This window comes from Haliaeetus leucocephalus, unplaced genomic scaffold (assembly GCF_000737465.1).
Source record: "Haliaeetus leucocephalus isolate CR32 unplaced genomic scaffold, Haliaeetus_leucocephalus-4.0 Scaffold229, whole genome shotgun sequence".
NCBI lineage: Eukaryota > Metazoa > Chordata > Aves > Accipitriformes > Accipitridae > Haliaeetus > Haliaeetus leucocephalus.
This window is the reverse complement of record NW_010972665.1, coordinates 818,279-836,329: the sequence shown is the minus strand read 5'-3', so window position 1 is coordinate 836,329 and position 18,051 is coordinate 818,279. Positions and strand designations below refer to the sequence as shown.

General features: G+C 49.1%; 1 protein-coding gene across 1 annotated transcript; it reads left to right on the top strand.

The window, feature by feature from the left end:
- Nucleotides 1-6,371: 6,371 nt before the first annotated feature.
- Nucleotides 6,372-12,993, top strand: LOC104831885 (2-hydroxyacylsphingosine 1-beta-galactosyltransferase-like). The gene is made up of 5 exons (XM_010567726.1): nucleotides 6,372-7,214; nucleotides 10,720-10,859; nucleotides 11,031-11,107; nucleotides 11,491-11,710; nucleotides 12,678-12,993. The coding sequence occupies exons 1-5, from the start codon at nucleotides 6,372-6,374 to the stop codon at nucleotides 12,991-12,993; spliced, it is 1,596 nt and encodes a 531-aa protein (XP_010566028.1).
- Nucleotides 12,994-18,051: the final 5,058 nt, after the last annotated feature.

Genomic DNA, 18,051 nt, shown 5'->3' with positions numbered 1-18,051 from the left:
GAGCGCCCGCGGGTGCTGCACGGCCGCCGGTGGCGCCCCGGCAGAACGCTGAAGGGCTGGATCGAACTTTCTGAGCTAATGGCAGAGGCGCCTGAACGCTTCTCTGCTGCTGGGAGGGAGGAAGGGAGGGAGGGCAACGGTCTGAGTTCCCAGCTGTCAGCTTGGCCCTGACTGCCGGGAATTGTGTGAAGAGCCTGTGTGACTTCAACAGGGCTACTGAAGGGCACGAGTTAAGCATCTGCTTAACTGTGCAGGATCAGAGCCTTGGCACCTGGACAAATGTTCAAAGCGCTTTCGTGTGACTTGCTTCATCTTCCTCTAGGAGATTAGATCTCAGGAGTGTCTTCCCTCTCTTGTTCTGCCTCTTCTTCCTATGCATCCCTCCTCAACCTTTGTTTTTGGCCGCTCAGCCAGGTCTCATTCCTCCGGTGCGCTCAGAGCCAAGGAGCTGTTTGGTTTGGGTTTTTTGCGGGGGGATTGGTTTTGTTTTGTTTTGTTTTGTTTTTTTTACGTGAGGGTGTCAATTGCTTCATTGAAGATAAGACTCATCTCTAGCTTCTCCACTTCTGTAATTCTGTCAAATGTGATCAGACTTGTCTGTCAGGACTTTATCAATCCCCAGTGCTTGCTACACAAGGTTTCACAACCTTCTGGGATGTTTAATAACTTTTGTTTTAATGTGACACTTCTCTGCAGAAAGAAGCTGAAATGACAGGGCAGTAAATGGAAAACTCTTTTCCTCTCCACCCCTCTTGACCGCTTCTCTAAAGTTTGGTCACTTGTATCTCTCCAGTTTTCTCTGCAGTCTCAAGAACTTGTTCAACTTGGTTGTCATGCAGACATAACCCCTTCTTAAGACCAAAACGTGCACTGAACTGTTGTGTGCTCTCACTTCAAGATCTATGGCTCACATGAATATTTGGAAATGGCCCCAAGCCTTTCTGTCTCTTGCATCCAGGGATTACAAATAATGTTCTTAAGTACTTCCACACTGCAGACCTGAGACCGCTCACAAGGAGCATGGCCTCACATCAGCCACTTCTGTCTTGGCAACCGTGCTGCAAGTTGAGGGGAAAAGGCCATCTGGAACAACTTGCTGTTGCAGAGCACCGTCATGTCACAAATCACTTCTGTCCCTTTCAGAAGACAACCAGGAAGCCTGTGGACATGGAGTAGGAGGAAGCTCGCTTACCACCTGGACAGATTAAATGTATGACAAGAGGCCAAATGGGAAAGCAGATCTGCGGTGTTTGACACCATCCCCCAGCTCAAGTTCTTGAAGGTGTGTGTAGTTTCAAATACCTTGATAGCTGAGATACAGATCTTTATTTTCTCAGTTGTTACAGACCGGTGTTTTCTTTAGTACCATGGTTCCCTGGCTGTGACCTATGGACTGCCAGCCTCCCACTGGCCCACAGATTCCCACCTTGCCTGTAGACCTTCCTCCATGAAACTCTGATGAGCCAGGAAGGGTGTTGAAGATGGCCAAGGTCCCAAAAGCTTGGAACTGAGTGGGGACTACATCAACTGTTGTCCAAAATGGATGAGGATAAAAAGAACACTTCTGATGCTGTTGTGTGGAAGCAGCAGCACCGAGTGTGGTATAAAGTATGAGTTATTCTGATGCTGACCTGATCACTGCTGTGGTTGTTCCCTTTGGTCTTCTGGGGATCTGGGTTTTCTTCATTCTTTGTGTTTCTTGTGGGCCACCATGAAGATGTCCAAAGAAAAATGCTAGAAAGGTATGCTGTTTTGAGCGGACCATCTGTGCACTGTTCACTCTGTGTGCGAACAATATTTTTAGAAACTCAGGGCTGTGGGCTGCCCGGGGAGGCTTATATTTGAAGTGGAGTCTTTTTTTTCTTGCTCATTGTTTTCTACACTAAAATACTAATACTAGTATTAGTATACTGTAATACTAATGTTAGTATTTTAGGTTTAGTGTTATTTACCCAGGTGACTCTGGTGAAGCAGGAGTCTGTGACAATCCAAAACCAGAGCACAGAAGCCCACCAAGCACTGGGTTGGATGTGATTGAGGTTAGACTCCCCTGCTTCAACATATGCTTATTAAGTTTACTTTATACAGTGTTGTACCTTCTAGGTTTTTACTAGAGATTCCTCTGGGCATCTCCTGCTTGTAGTGTGATGTCTTCCTGCAGTGGCAGAACTGGTCTCAGAACTGCATACCCACCTACTTGTATGGAGTTTTGGCTTCCATAAATTAGCCACAACTGGGTTGGCTGCCATCAACCTGATGGTAGCAGATGGTCCTGTTTTTTTCTGGATCATACCCAACAGGTGAGGCAAACTTTGGTCTCTTATTCCGGGAAGAGTTTTGAGCATCCAAGTGAAGATGCCTTTTCCTTTCGGCTTCAAATTAATTGTGCTGCTTTGTTAACTCTTGAGAAGTTTACAGTGAAAACAGCTCTTCTTATTGTGACCAAGAGCTGGATAGAGACTAGGATGCAGGAGGGGAAATAATTCAGCCCCATGGATACAGGCTTCCAAGTCCTAGGCAGTAACTAGGTAATACAAAATACAGGAGGAGAGGGAGAGATGTAAATGGCAGGGTCCTTGCACTGGTGTCTCCTGCCCTTTCTTCGTGGGCTTCTCTGCCTAGACTGCTGTCAGAGGCTTTAGTACTTCAACCTAATAAAAGGCACCAGAATTAAAGAAATGTTTATCTTTAGAGCTGTAGCTGTTCAGTTACTTCACTTAAGTTAAACTGATGTAATCTTCCATCAATATCAAAGTCATACCCTGTGAAACATGTTAAATAGGGCAAAATCAAGGGGCAATTTTCAGCCCATTAAGAGATTTCTCAGGGGGGTTTCAGAGGGCTGTTTTCTCTCTATTCCCTTTCTGCTGCCTCCCATTTCAATTTCAGTGCATTGCTGTGGCTTTGAAAGCAAACTCCCACCAGCTGCGGGTGGCCAGGTGTACAGGAAGGGGGATGCTGCTGCCCGCAGTGGCAGCCATGAGAGGGTTTCCCCCTGCCCACCTCTCCTGCAGCAGGCTCTGGTCCTGGCTCTTACCTGGGTGCCTGCCCTGCCCTTCCCACTGCAGCAGTGAAGCTTAAAGCCTCTGTGGCATGGGCCTTTTTAATAGTTTTCTTGAACCCTGACTTCTGGCTGTAATGTTAACTGTGGTGTTAGGGGGATTGCTCTGTGTAAATCAGCCAGTCAGCGTGGCTTTACTGAGCGCTTGTCATGAAAACAGGGAAAGGTCTATTCTCTCTTTACAAGCCTTCTCCTTACAGTGGCAGTGTTATTTCTTGCAATATTTATGATTTAGCCCCTAGCCTAGGACTTCCAGATCACAAATGAGGAGGTGGTTCTACCTGCTCTGCTCTCAGATCTAGTGTGGGATCTGTTGTTTATCTGGATTTCACAGCTCTGCCAAGGTGCAGGCTGTGAATTCTCATCCCTGCAGAATCGTGTTCCTGTGCCCAATGGTTTGGAGGTTTCTGTTGAAGACCACCTGCCTGCAGCCCGACAGTGGGTGCAGGATTCTGAACTCCCATAGCCAGAGGGCTGGGCTGCAGCCAGCACCCCATGCTGCGGAAGGTGCTGCGCTGGCCACAGCACCTGCCCTTGCTGGAGGATCCTGCTGCAAAGCCTATGGGGCAGCTTTGTTTCTCAGTGTTGGCAAGATGTAAAGTGGGGAAGCGAGCAGGTAGATTTTGAGCCTTCCCTCATCTAGGCCATTTAGCCCTTGTGCGCATAAGGTCTGGGTCTTCTTTCCCCTTTGCTATCAACCTGAGATTCTAACAGTGACCAGTTGCTGAACAAGGGGTGGAGAGCAGAGTACTGCCCTTTGAGCTGATAGTTATGCCTTGATTATATCCCAGGAGCACTAAAAAGCAGCGATGTGCCTGGTCGGAACCCTGCTTGATGTATCCAGCACAGATCTAAGGCTGGAGCTGTGGCCAGGGTACATCTCTGGGCATGGCCAGAGCAGAGATTAGCTCTGGTGGTAGAGCTGGGGTAGGAAAAAAGGTCCCTTCCTGCAGCCTGGCATCCTCTCACCACTTAGGAAGATTTACAGCCTCCCTTGTGGCCTGGCCAGGGAGAAGGGGTTCCCGGGCCAGCACCCTTAGGGATTGCTCCTGATGTTAGAAGGGATGAAGCAGCCAACAGCAGTTTGCAGGTCTCCTGTGTCAACATGTGCTCCTGGCCTGAGGGCTGAGATTGACAGCTTACTTTTCATTTGGATTTTGGTAGCCCACAGCAGGTCCCAGCAGAGCTGAGGGTCTCAGAAATGTCTGGCACGTAGGTCCATGGCAGGACATGTTCCTTGCTGAAGATGGGTGACAAATTTTTTCTTTAAATAACTTGCACTGTTTCTTCATCTTGTTGCCCAATGAGAAAACACCCCACCCCACATATAAAACCACTTTTTCTGCTCTTCTCAGCATACTTATGCGTGTGTATGACCTACCAGGTGCCCCAGGACAAGCCTACACCTGTTCCTGTCATGGAGCCTGTCCTGAGCTCCCCACTGTCCTGGAGAAGGCCAGCAGTACAGAGCTGCCATCCCTCCCTTTCTCCCCTGGAAGCTGCATGGGCTCTGGATCTGCTGTGCAATGTTGCAGCCAAATGCTTTACCTTCTCTGGTGTTGAGCAGGATAAATCCCCTTTGGGCCTCTCAAGTAAGCAGAGAACTAGACCAACTTTGTGGGCTGTAGCTCCCTGGTGGCCAGCGCTGCTGGCATGGGCCAGCCTGTTCCTGCTGGCAGGGAGGCAGGATTTTGGGCAGATCCTTACTTTCCTCGCGGGGCTTCTGCTCTCTTCTCTCCAGCCCATCACCTTTGTGTCCATCCTCCTGGAGCTCATGCTCTGTGGGCCCAACTACCCCCTTGGTATCTGCTAGCATTTCTCATGTTTCTCATCACTTCGGCAGGCACAGCCACCCAGTTGGCCCTGGGTGGGAAGGGTGGGAGTCCAAGCACTGGTAGGAGTTGCCTGTGAAACAGCGTAGGGTCTCAGCCACTGACTGCTCTGTTTCTTTCTCATGTCCTGTCCCCACAGGAAAGCAATGTGGTGGGAGTATGGCACTTTTACTCTCCCATGTCTGCACCCCCACATGCTATCTCTGGCCACAGATATCCAGCTGCTGAGGGGAGTCTGAAGATGGTATTTAGCAGGATCTTATCTGGGACTTTCTTTCCTGCCTCTTAATTGATCAAGCAATAGTGGAGAGACTGGCAGAAAATCTTGTACCAAATTCTTCTCTACCACATCCATGCAGTCCTCCTGGGGCTTAGTGTGTGGGGCCATCCAAAATCCACTTATAATTGTTCCTATCGTAACTTCTCCCCCCCCACCCTTCCCAGCATGTCTGAACTGGGTCCTCAGGACACAGCTCTGCTTCTGACTATTCCCAAATAATTATCATGTAATTCTTCTCCTAAAATAATGTAAGGTGTGGGTGAGGCGCGTTCGCTTCCAGTGATGTAGCAACATCCCTTACACAACAAAAATGTTGGGTGTTTCACCAAACCAGGAATGGAATGATAGCCGTAGGAGTGTGACTAAGGGGCATCAGTGTGCCACGGGTGTTGCACGTTATCTGTGGGGCTGCTTTCTGGGTTTGCCTTCTTCCAGTGCATCAGCATCCTGGCACCTGCTTTCCCTTCCCAGCTCTTTCCCCAAGTCTCCCCATCATCCCACAGCTGATCTGTAGCAGAGCAGCTCTCTGTCCAGATCCCTGCTGCACTCTCTGGGATTGCGGTTCCTCTTGGAGGGTCCTGCTGTGACCTGGGCTCACTCCCACCCTGTCTGTGCTGAGCAAGGTGGTTTGCCAGCCTTGCGAGGGCCAAAGCCGGAGTCTGTGTCTCGGCATTTCCACCAGGCTCTGCAGGCCTCCCAGTGAGCTTGCACAGACATCAAGGGCTCAGAGGGAACCAGCCATTCTGGCTGGGCAGAAATAGAAATGAAATCCAGCTGTGCCTGTTCTGTAGCAGTAACGGGGGATTGAGCAGCAAGTGTCTCTGCTGGTGCTGAGACCCAGCAGAGCTCCTCCAGCCACTCTGCCTCTCTAACTCTCTGCAAGTCAGTCCGCTAGTTTTTGAGGCTTAGGACTACAAAGGAGAGGTTTTGAATTTCTGGAAATCTCCCCTGATACACCCTGATATCTGACTTTTTTTTTTTTATTTTTTTTTTAATCTTTTGTGGCTTTTTAAAAATTGGGTTTTGGTATTTGTTGATTTGTTGGTTGTTTTTTTTTCTCCAGTGATGAACTCCAGACTGCTCTCCTCTCCCAGCTCGTGAGCTTCTGGCTGGCAGCTACAATCCCAGTTGTTAGTTGTCCAAGTACATGACAGAGCATTTAATACTATATTAATGGCATGTTTCTCTCCTTGCAGTGATGAAGGTGATGGTGCTACCATGCCCTGCTGCTCTTCTCTTCCTAGTGGCTGCATTCACTCCAGAGCCAATGCACTGTGCCAAGGTGCTGATCATGCCCACCATAGTCTTTGACAGCCACTTGCGAGTCTTTATGCGAGTGGCAGAGGCACTGACTGACAGGGGCCATGACCCTGTGCTACTTCTTCATGAGGGTCGGGATGTGGAAACCTACCTGCCTGGCTTCCGTGTGCAGAGGTACTGGGGTATCTTCAGTACAGAGAGTGCGGATGCCTGGGTGCAGGAGAAGATAAAGCGTGTCTTCCAGGGGAAGATGACCTCTCTGGAGATGTTTTCCTTTTTGGAGAAGTACCTGGAAAACTGTGACCTAGTGCTGGGAAACTCTACCCTTCTGCAGAAACTCCAGTGTGAGCACTTTGACCTGCTGTTGGTGGACCCCAATGAGATGTGCGGCTTTATCCTGGCCCACATCCTCCACGTCAAATATGCTGTGATCTCCACTGGTTTCTGGTTCCCAGCGGAGATTGGTGCCACTTCACCCATTGCCTATGTCCCTGAGTTCAACTCCCTGATGACAGACAGGATGGGCTTCTTTGGTAGGACTTGGAATCTCCTAGTCTACATGATCACTCGTGTGGCTACAAAGCTGGTCATCCTGCCTAAGTTTGAACGTCTCATGGAGAAGCATAGGGTGGAGCCCAAGACATCCATGTTGGACCTTGTCCATGGAACTAGTCTCTTTTTCCTCTGTAATGATGTGGTGCTGGACTTTCCCCGTCCGACACTGCCCCACGTCATTTTCACAGGTGGGATCCTCGCTGAGCCTGCAAAGCCCCTTCCAGTGGTAAGTGCAGGAATGCTTTGAGAATCATAGAATCATTTAGGTTGGAAAAGACCTTCAAGATCATCAAGTCCAACCGTCATCCATGTTTGGATCCCTCCACCACTAAACCATGTTCTGGAGTACCTTGTCTATGCACTTTTTGAACACCTCCAGGGATGGTGACTCAACCACTTCCCTGGGCAGCCTATTCCAATGTCTGACAACCCCCTCAGTAAAGAAATTTTTCCTAATATCCAACCTAAATCTCCCTTGCCACAACTTGAGGCCATTTCCTCTCATCCTATCTCCAGCCACCTGACAGAAGAGACCAGCACCCACCTCACTACAACCCCCCTTCAGGTAGCTGTAGAGAGCGATAAGGTCTCCCCTCAGCCTCCTCTTCTCTAGACTAAACAGCCCCAGCTCCCTCAGCCGCTCCTCATAAGACTTATGCTCCAGGCCCCTCACCAACTTGATTGCCCTTCTCTGGACATGTTCCAGCAACTCAATGTCTTTCCTGTAGTGAGGGGCCCAAAACTGAGCACAGTACTCAAGGTGCAGCCTCACCAGTGCCAAACACAGGGGAACAATCACCTCCCTGCTCCTGCTGGCTGCACTATTTCTGATGCAGACCAGGATGCCGTTGGCCTTCTTGGACACCTGGGCACTCTGCTGGTTAATATTCAGCTGGCTGTCAACCAGCACCCCCAGGTCTTTGCTGGGCAGCTGTGATTGGACATTAACCTGAGGAGTTATTCAGTGCAAATCTTCTTTTGAAGAATGTTGTAAAAGCTCTGAAGCCCTAGGAGTCTGGAAAGCAGCTGTGTTTTAGTGCTTGGGTGCAGCAGGGAGACGGGGAACACTGAGGACAGTAGGGTTGCAGGGAGGATGTAGAATTACGTTGTCTGCTCTGAAGTGGGATTTGGCTTCACTGTCCATGTAAAATGGTGTGTGGAAGTCCTAAATTGGCAGTGTTGCCCCTGGGACTTGATCATAAGTATTTTGTTCCTATACTTGAAGCGGAAATGGGAAGAACAACTAGTCTTCATTGCTTCATCACTCATTTATGTCAATCCAGAATTTCCTCCTTAATCCTATTTCTTGCAGGGTGTTTCTGCCCTCAAAACTGTAGTCTTAAGAACCTATAGGAGAGAGCTGTGCTTATTCCTTCATCAAATTCAGTGTGGAATCCCAAAGCGTACAAAACTGAAGCATATCATCCCCTTTTTCTCATGGTCCAGCCCTGAAGGAAAACCCACTAGGCATCCAGGAGGCTTTCTTTAGCCTGTACCTCACTATCCCCAGTAATAAATTTGGAGGGACAAGCTCTTAAAGCCTCCAACTGAAGACAATATTGGAACAGAGCAGGACCTGTCTGCCATTCCTCCCATTGCCTTACCATTTTTACAAACACTGGGGGGAAATAAACCTGGATAATGACACTCGGGCAGTCAGGTTGCCCTGCTGTCCTGACTAAGGGACTGAAATAGAGATAAGATTTGAGTTTCAAGTGATTAGAGGCCTGTCAAGATCTCTGATGGCAGCTTTAATAGAGACTGTGGGTGCCAATTTTTTCCAGTTGAAAGGAAAAAGTGAGGTCAGGTGCTTTAGAACAGAAGTTCTCCAGATGTGTACGGCTGCACATCACCCTTTCCCCTGTGGCACGACATACAGATAACACAATGCATGTAGGGTGCTCCAAAAGCTGTGTCAGAGTGGCTGCCTCACAGCTCTTGCAAAACACTGGCTTGGTCCAATCTGGCCACATACACGCCTGCCTTATAAAGAAGGGAGTTGTTTGCTAGGGCATTACTCATGTGCTTCACAGCTTCCAGAACAGATCCCAGGGCGCCTAAGGGAAGAATGATGGAGATAAGTCCGGAACCCTGCAGTAGGTGGTGGCTTTCATGCTAGCAGGCAGGCATGTCTGTGTCCAGGTTGTGGGATGCCAGCAGAAGAGAGGGCCTCTGTAGGTCTAGCTGTAGCTTAAGGAATCTCCCATCTGAACTGGAGCAGAGTTATGCAATTAAGGTGTTTATTTCCTTGCATTTGAGACACCGTGATTGCGAGTTCCTCTAATTAGGAAATACAGATATGTATTTGAGAAATGGCGAGAACCATGCTTCCCTAGCAACTTCAGTACTGTTTCTGACAGTCGAATGTTAAGGCCCAATTATAATGGATAACATAATCATCTATTTTATGAGTCATTGTACTTTTATTTAGAAAAGTAAAACTAGCACTTTCTCTTCTTTAACAGTTTTAGTGGTTGTATTGCTCAAAGGATGTGAAACTCAAGAGAATGGAGAAACCAAAATCCCTCAGTTGAAAACTTTTTTATTCTTGGTTGTCGGGTTGTTTTAGGGCTTTTTTAAGCATTTCTGCAAAGATAGGTTTGAGTCTCTGAAGCATAAAACAAAGGACAAATATCCCCAGAGAGTAACAGTAAAATGTGCTTTGTAATTCTTCTGTACTATGATCCCCCAACCTGTAGACCACTATAAATAAGCTGTTCTGAATTAATCATCCTATTTCTTTCCTTTAATAACAGGAAGAATTTTTTTCTTTTTGCCCTTCATGTTCTTCTACGGTGTTTATTTCAAGGAAGTATTCATATTCAAAGACAGATTTTATGAAACTTCCCTAAAATGCTGCTGACTGTGATATATGGGAAACTTGAAGCAGGACAGAATCCATAATGAGAAATAGGCTCAGCCCAGCCTGGCATAAAAGGGAACAGTCTGTGTTTGCTCCACAGCAGCTGTAGTGGCTGATTTCTTCTCCCTGCAGCCTTCTGGCACCAGTTGAAAAAAGTATGGACTCTATTCTAGACACACACCTGTTTATGTAGCATTACAGGTAGCCTCTAAAGGAAGGACAAAAAACTGTGGGTTTTGCTGGAGCTGTAGCTACCTCTCTGCCTAGTGACCAAAACCTAAATCTGCTACCTGCAAGTAACTGTCAAGGATGGATATAACTCTCCTGGCAAGATGGCAAAACCTTCTGCCACCTCCAGGAGCCTTTGACATTGGAGAGTTAGCGAGGAATCTCCAGTGAGAGGTTCTTCCCAGCCCTGCCTGCCTGATGTTTTGTCTGTTGCATCAGCCTACAGCTGGAGACCCTGACAGGCCTCCTGCCTTAGTACTGATGGAAAATAGCCTTCCTCTTTTTACTCCAATTTCCTTCTTGCTCTGGCTGCTCCTATGTGGGCCCTATGTTTTCAGAGCTCTCCTCGCCAATGAGCAATTGTGTTACCCCCAAAGCAGGAGGTAATGCTATGAAATGCAAGTTTTGGACACCTCCCTGCAAGCTCCCAGGCCCAGCAGGTACTCAAATAATTTCTGCCTGGCTGGGTGCAGAAATCACAGCAGTTTTAGAGTTTGTTGCCTGGTGAAAACCACATAGCTTTGTGCTCCAGGTAGATTTGGTATCATCCTTCATGGATAACTTTCTACTGGCAGAAACAACAGTGGGAAGGGCTTTTCTCCCACAAGACTTCAAGGCACCTCTGTGTTTTTTCCCGCAGGGTCTGCGTCTCTGGGTGGAAGCAGCAGATGCGGGTGTTGTTGTTGTCTCCTTTGGCATTGGGATCCGAGCCCTTCCAAGTGATTTGGTGGAGAAGATGGCTGGCGCATTTGCTCGCCTCCCACAGAGGGTGGTGTGGAGGTGAGGAGGGAATGGGATTCCTTTTAATTCTAGCTGGATGAAAATCAATATTGAGAGGTGATTCATCTCAAAACACAGAATTTGTTTCCACTTCTTGATCTGATTGAATTTATAATTGTTCTCTGTGTGTTTCTTTTCCCTTTTTTCCCCCTCCTTTATCTCCTCCCACAGATACTTTGGGCAGAAGCCAAGAAACCTGGGTGAGAATACGCTGATGATGGGGTGGCTGCCCCAGAATGACCTGCTAGGTAAGGCTGGGCTGTGTGTGTGTGTGTGCTGCTAGCAACATCCCTGGAGTTTAGCCCAAACCACAGCAAAGACACACAAGGACAACAGCACCTGTGTGGGTCTAAGTCTGCTGCTTGTTGTGAGCCTGATCTGTACAAAACATGGTCCTCACCTAATGCCTGCTTGAAGCTGCATCTTGGCCCCTATCTCCCTCCTCCTCCAGGCACTACTCAGCAAGTTTTGGGCTGCCAAAAGCCAGGTGTGTTCCCAAAGGGTAACATCCTCTCTGCTTAGCATGCTTGGTTTTCCCTAAACATATACCAAGGCTGTGTGTTGAAGAAGCCAGCAGTAGCCCTGTTTCAGCATGGAAGGCACTGACCTGCTGCCGTTTCTTTGCCTGCAGGCCATCCCAATGTGAAAGCCTTTGTCAGCCACTGCGGAATGAACGGTGTATTTGAAGCAATTTATCATGGTGTACCAGTGGTGGGATTTCCTTTCTATGGGGACCAGTTTGACATCATGACCAGAGTACAGGCAAAGGGCATGGGTATCCTCATGGACTGGAGCAGAGTGAAAGAAGAGGATCTTTACCAAGCTGTCGTCACAGTTACCTCTGACCCCAGGTGAGGTATCCAGAAGCATTGAGCTCTTCCTTGGTGCAGACTGTATGTAGGGACCAGTGTGTCTTTGTGTTGACACCTACACAACCTGTGGTGGCTTCTGGACCAAGCAGAGTTGCAAGCAGCTGGCCAGACATGTTAGTGCCTCCAAATCTTGAGATCAGGTCCAGGAGGAGATACTCCAGCATTTGCTGTCAGAGAGCATGATCTAGTCCTGTTTGACTCTGACTGTAATTTTCTTAGAAAGCTTTCCGAGATGCTGAGGCACAAACTTCTCCTTTTAATGCCAGCCTGTCATCAGGGAAAATGAGATTGCAACCTCACTTTGGGATCTCCCTGGTCTTGTCCGAACAGCTTTCTGTAGAAACAGCACAGAGAATGGACATCAGGTAATGCTCCAACTGTTCCTTCTGACAACCAGATACTCTGCCCTTTCCTAGATCTGCTGCAGCACAAGTGACACAGGGCTCCTGCTTTCTAACAGGGCACGTGCAACTGCTAGAGTTTGAAATGCTGTCTGAGGGCTTGATTTTGTTGTTGTTGTTGCCTGTTAGGAGCTCTCAACTACTGACCTCAGTGTAAGTTGTTAAGGTGTTGCAACTCAGTACCTTGAAGGATTTGGCCAGTTATCAAGTGTGCAACTGTTGCTCGATGCTGGGTGAGGTCTTTGGGTGCAAACTCCCCTCAGAAAGCAACAATCCACACAAACCCACTGAGCAGGTACTTGTGAGCTGAACTGCCAGTCTTGTTAACAAACCACAAAGTAAGATACTCTCTGGCTTATGCTGCCATGGCTAACGATTGCCATCAGAGTTGCTTTCAGAGGCATATATGAAGAGAATCATGGAAGAAATTTGCCACTTTTTCAAGGTATTATTTGGGACTTGAAAGCACCACTGGTCACCTCAGACAACTTCTCAGCCATGAAGCTCCTGTCAGAAGGATAACTTCTTGTCTTCTTCCCTTGCAGCTACAGAAAAGCAGCCAAGATCATCTCGGCTCTGCACCTGGACAGACCGATGCATGCTCTCAATAGGACAGTGTATTGGCTCGAGTACATCCTTCGTCACGATGGGGCACCATATCTTCGCCCTGCTGTCTATGACCTCTCCTTATACGAGTACTTCTGCCTGGACATTTTGGCTCTTCTCTTGTTGTGTCTGGCCAGTATTGGATTCATCCTCTACAAGTCTGTGGTGTGGTGCAGAAGGAAGAAGGCCAGCCCTGTGTATCAGAACGGCAATTGCATGAAAGGCCACTTCACAGAAGAGAAGAAATTGCAGTAGTGGCTCAGCATGTTCCAGGGCACATCCTGTCACTGTGAAACAAACTGCTGCTGTGCCAAGAAATGTACGGCACGCAGGCACAGAGAGAGGTGAAAGATCAGCAGGTCTGGATGAGAAGAGAGTGGGGAGGGAGGAGTATTGCAAAGGCCTGTGTGCACACCTCTGTGTACAGCACCTGTGGGTGGGGGCGCGGATTCAGGCGTGGGTGGAAGCACTTGGCCAGGACGCTGGGAATGGGGCATGGGTAGGTAGACTTCCAGGGAGGACTGCAAGTTGTTCCCTTTGTATCGCGCGTTGGTTTAGATGCTGGTGTTGCTCTTCTGGCTTTTTGGATCTTCTGTGGAGGCTCTGGAGGTAGGAATAGCATTTCATGTGTGGCAGAGATTGTTTCTTTTCTGCCTTGTTACCAAGAACCTCAGGAGTCAGGATTCCTTTACATACAAGTGAGGACCTGAAGTAGAGCTGTGGACAGGGAAGGGCACTGAAAGTATCATCTACAAAAGAATGAAATTGGTCTGGTTTAAGTTCTGTGGGTAAATACTGTTCTTCCTCCTTCGATCAACCCTCTGCAATTCTGTCTGTGTTTGAGCTAAATTATTATTTTTTAAAATAAAGTTACATTCTTTCTCCTGTGTGGCAGTTCTCTGGTCTTGGTTTAATGTGAACCTGTGATCCTTGTAACAGGATGTTGTTCAGGCAAGATTAAAGTGCTTTTTCCTTCTCGTTACTGCTGCTATGGTCTCCACATACCTCTGGATCTCTACAAACCTCCATCAGCAATTCCTTTTGGTCTTCCCACAGGGTTTCAGGCAGTGCCTTCCCTCCTCTGCCAGTGTGTGACACACACCCATGCCCATGGAGTCTCCAAACCTGTGATAAAAGAATTTGGAACAGATGCAAGTGCCAGGACCACAGGAAAAGCAGCCAGTAGCTTGGAGAGCTGGACATAGGCAATGGGCCATACAGCACATTTATAGAAGCAACAAGCTCTGCTCTTCCTGAAGAAAACAGAACTGCCTGCTCATTTCAATGTGAACAGGCATACTGTTGCCCCACTTGGTGACATGGTATGGAGCAATACCTATGTGTTTCTACTCACCCTGGGCTCTAAGGCAAACCCACACTTCGGTACAATCGCACAGCCCACCCGCAGCTTTGGCTGATGGTCCAACTGGCAATGCCCCATGCTGAGGGTCAAGGGCTGTGCTCCATGCTCTCAGCTGGGGCCATTGCAGCACTGGCACAAGCTGGAGAGTAACCTTATTGCCACTGCTGCCCTCACTGGTGTTTCCAGGCTCTGCTCTTGCTTGCTATTTCATGTGTTTCTTTTTCCACATTAAAGGTGTGTTGTCATGTGTAGCAAACAGCAGTTTAGCTGGGCTCCTCTGAGGCCAGGCACTGCTGCCTTCCTTCCCCAACCCTCAGCTTGCAGAGGGGCTGTGGTGAAGAAGGCTTTGGATGAGAATCTCATTTGCCATCAAGGACAGATGAGAAGAGCCCATAGACCTAAGCTGGGACCTGTAACTATCCCATGGCAGAAGCTGCTCTTCCTGGAGTTTCCTGCTGCCTTCTGGGATGCCCAAGCCTGACCATGGTCAGTGGTGGGCATGGCAACCCATTGGTCTTGCTCTGTAGCAGCCCTATGTGGCTTCATGCCTCCTGAGCTGAGGATGTGGAGTCTAATTGTCCCCAATGGGGGTTGGGGAGAGATCAGAGCAAGGTGAGTTGCTAACAGGTAGTAAGGGAAAAACAGGGATTGTAGTTAAGTGGTAGAAACACTGGCTACCTGGCACCTTTCTGCCTGTGAGTTGAAATTTAAAGGTTGATGGGGTTTGGGGGGAAAAAACGATATTGCCACAAGTTTTGCAGCATGCCTGCCAGTTGCACTATGGTGGCTTTGTTGGCATATCCTAGCAGATGAGTGTGGACAAGGGGGTGGAGGTGGGGCATTTTGCTCAGTTCTTTGTCATCTCTGGGGTGGAAAAGGGAGATCATTACTGCTGCCTACGTGAGAGTTTCGCTATTTAGATTAAGCTGAATATAGCAAGTGAGTTGGGAAGCTTGTGGCTTGGTGACAGCATTGGGTTGCTTTGACCTTAAACAGAAGAAAAAAGAGCGAGATGACAAATGCACCATGTTTGCAAACTGATGCTCCAATGGAGTGCCTTATCTCCATCCCCCGCAGCCCAGCTGTGTGGCAAAACACAGTGGAGGTGAAGAGCTGCTTCAGTTTGGCTGTGCCCCGCAGCAGTCACCTGTGGCCTCGGAGGAGCTGCAGGAGAGGGTACCAGCACCAACCTTTCCCAGCAAAATCCTCCAGGCCAGATGCAGATCACCAGTGCTGGCATCACAGAGGAAACATGGGCACCATGGCCTGATGGGGCCAGAGACCTGCCCATTGTTTTCCTTGCAAGTGAAAGAGTGGAGAGAAATGTTTGAGACCCCAGGAGCCTGTGTGGGCTTACAAAAATGTGAGTCTGTTTTCCAGCTTTCTGAGGACGCTACCTTCTTGCTATTCACAATTTCAGAAAGAAGTTGAAGCCAGCACCACATGCAGGATTAGCATGTTATCTCCTATTAGATAAGTCCCTAACTCCTTGAGCTTTTCATGACTACTTTCATTTCTAAATGTATAGCAGAGTTAGGAGGCATGTCTATCCAGGGAGTCAAAATATATACAGTGTATTAAAAAGTGATTCAACAATTTGGTGAGAACTACTAATGGAGTAAAGCACAAACCTGCCCAAGGATCCTGTAAGAAGTGGACATTCAAAAAACACCACTGAAGTGAAAAGAGTCTTCCCCAGGAAAAGCTGTGTATGGGCTTAGAAACTGTCAGGAGCCATTCTTTGAGTTATGGGGTAGTTTTCTGGAAGTGTTTGGATATGCTCATTAAAGGTGAGGGCTCCTCTAGCTTTTCCAGCTTTATTCCTGTTTTCTGTAAACCTTTTCTTTTCCTATTAAATGCATAGCTTTCTCTCTTTATTTTTCTCCTTGTTATTCTTTCAGTATAGAATACAGAAGGAAAGTATAACAAAGCCTTAAGCTAGTTATTAAGTTCAATTATGAATAATGAGTAGCCTGTCACACATTAAAAGCCTTGGTGGGGGAAGGGATGTCGGTGAGCTTTATCCTTCAGACAGCTCTGCCTTCAGTTTGGTACCCGATCTCTGGGCAAGGTGCCTCTCAGCTACCGTGGGCACTCCCCTGTCACAGGCATGGAGCTGGGCAGGTAGGGCTGTGGCGTAACTTAGGAAAATAAAACTGTGGTTTATGAGGCAGCAAGCAGGGAACAAGCTTTCCCCCCTCAAGGAAAAGTAGGACATGAGTCAATACTTTTTGGAGGGCTGAAGAAGCCTCACCCAGGAGCTGCAACCCCAGCTGAGCCTTGTGCAGTGCAAAGCTGCCTTCTGCCCCTCCGTCTTGCTATTGGCAAGGCACGGGGGAGCCTGAGCGGGATGCAAAACCCCAGCAGTCTCATCACTGCGTGCAAAACTCCCTGCGAGGGCCCCGAGTGGCTCTGCAGGCCGGGAGGCATTTGGAGCACCCATGAGCCAGCTTTTCAGGTTTGCCCAGCCCCAGCAGCTCCTCGCAAACCTGCTCTACACATGAGGCATGGCAGCCCTGTGAGCAGGAGCCATCCCGGCATTTGAGACACCCTGGGTTTGCAAACGAGCGCATTTTCCAGGTGATGGCCGTGCAGCTCTGCCCAAACCCTGGGCTGGGGGCAGCTGCTTGCTGGTGACGGGAAGGGGTGAAGCCACACGCTCGCACCACTCCTGTTAAAACCCTTCTCTTAGCCCAGCATCAGTGGCTGCACCACTGCTGGAACACGCAGCAGGGCCTGGTGCTGCCACAAATGCTGCTCTCCTGCAGGACTTTGCAAACAGCTAATAAGCTACTGCTGCTTCATCGCCAGCACTTCTGTATGTGGGAGGGTCCTCACACGTCCCCTTGGCAGCATCCCCACCGGAGAGCCGGTTCGTGGGCTGCAGCACGGCCACGTCAGTTCCGCGGCTGGTTTTTCCAGCCCGGTGAGGTAGCGGCACCAAACTGTGTCAACAAAATTTGGCTAATAAAGAGGAGCTGGCTCCCTCTGCAGGTGAGTGTGAAATCGCTCCGGCTGTAGGAGGAAAGCCTCAAGGAGGACGGGCTCCTCGAAGGTGATGATTCTCACTCACCCCACCATTAAATGACAAGGAGCAAAGAGCACCTCTGTGCCAGGAAACTCTTCTCTTTGGCTGATGCAGGGACCTGTGCATGGCTCAGCCCCAGCCACTCATCCCTGACGGGCAGGCCATGGACCTCTCTCTCACAGTCTCTATGCACCCCTGATGCTCTTGAGATCGTAGGCAATGTCTTCCTCTGATGCGTCCGCATTGCAAATACTTCCCACAGAGGAAGGGAATGAGCCCAAGCTCTGTGGGTGTCCAGTCCCCAGAAGTGGCCATTTGCCACTGAGACCACTGTTGGAGTGGGCAAGTCCCCTCTCCCCGCAGGGACCTGCCTGGGGCTGTCACGGCAGGTGGAGCTGCCCAGCAGGGCTTGCTCCTGATACCTATAACCACTCCTGTTTCTGGGAGCGGGGAATTATCAGATTGGTGCAAAGGTCCCAACCCAGATTTATTTGGGGAGGGAGGTTTTCTTGGAGAGACAAGCTGTATTTCAGTGGTGGGGATTACCCGGCTCACCAGCTGTGTTGCAGGGGCCAGAGTCTTTCAGGCTGCTGGAGTTACAAGTTATCTCCAGGCAGTAGCTATTTGCCACTGTGGTGTCACCCCAAGGGGCAACATACGGGAAGAGTTATTCCAAAATAAAGCGCCGCTCTCCCCAGCACCGGTACGCAGATGGCTATTCCTCGTTCCTAGCAGAGAAAAGCCAGCTGCTAAGCTTGGCACAAGCTCCCAGCAAGGTGCGTAAGGGACAATGTAACACAAGCCACCAGTGGTACCCGACAGGAGTACTCCCACTGTCCCACCTCGGCAGTGGTGTCAGGCAGGGATGGGAGATGGAGGTGAGCTGCAGAGCAGCAGCAGGCATGGTGGCCTGGGCGGGGGG

What these genes read in the sequence shown, in the direction of transcription:
- LOC104831885 (XM_010567726.1), top strand. Translation starts at nt 6,372, where the DNA reads ATGAAGGTGATGGTGCTACCATGCCCTGCTGCTCTTCTCTTCCTAGTG. An exon ending in GCCCCAGAATGACCTGCTAG is followed by an intron (nt 11,108 to 11,490) that starts GTAAGGCTGGGC and finishes CTTTGCCTGCAG; the next exon opens with GCCATCCCAATGTGAAAGCC. An exon ending in ACAGTTACCTCTGACCCCAG is followed by an intron (nt 11,711 to 12,677) that starts GTGAGGTATCCA and finishes CTTCCCTTGCAG; the next exon opens with CTACAGAAAAGCAGCCAAGA.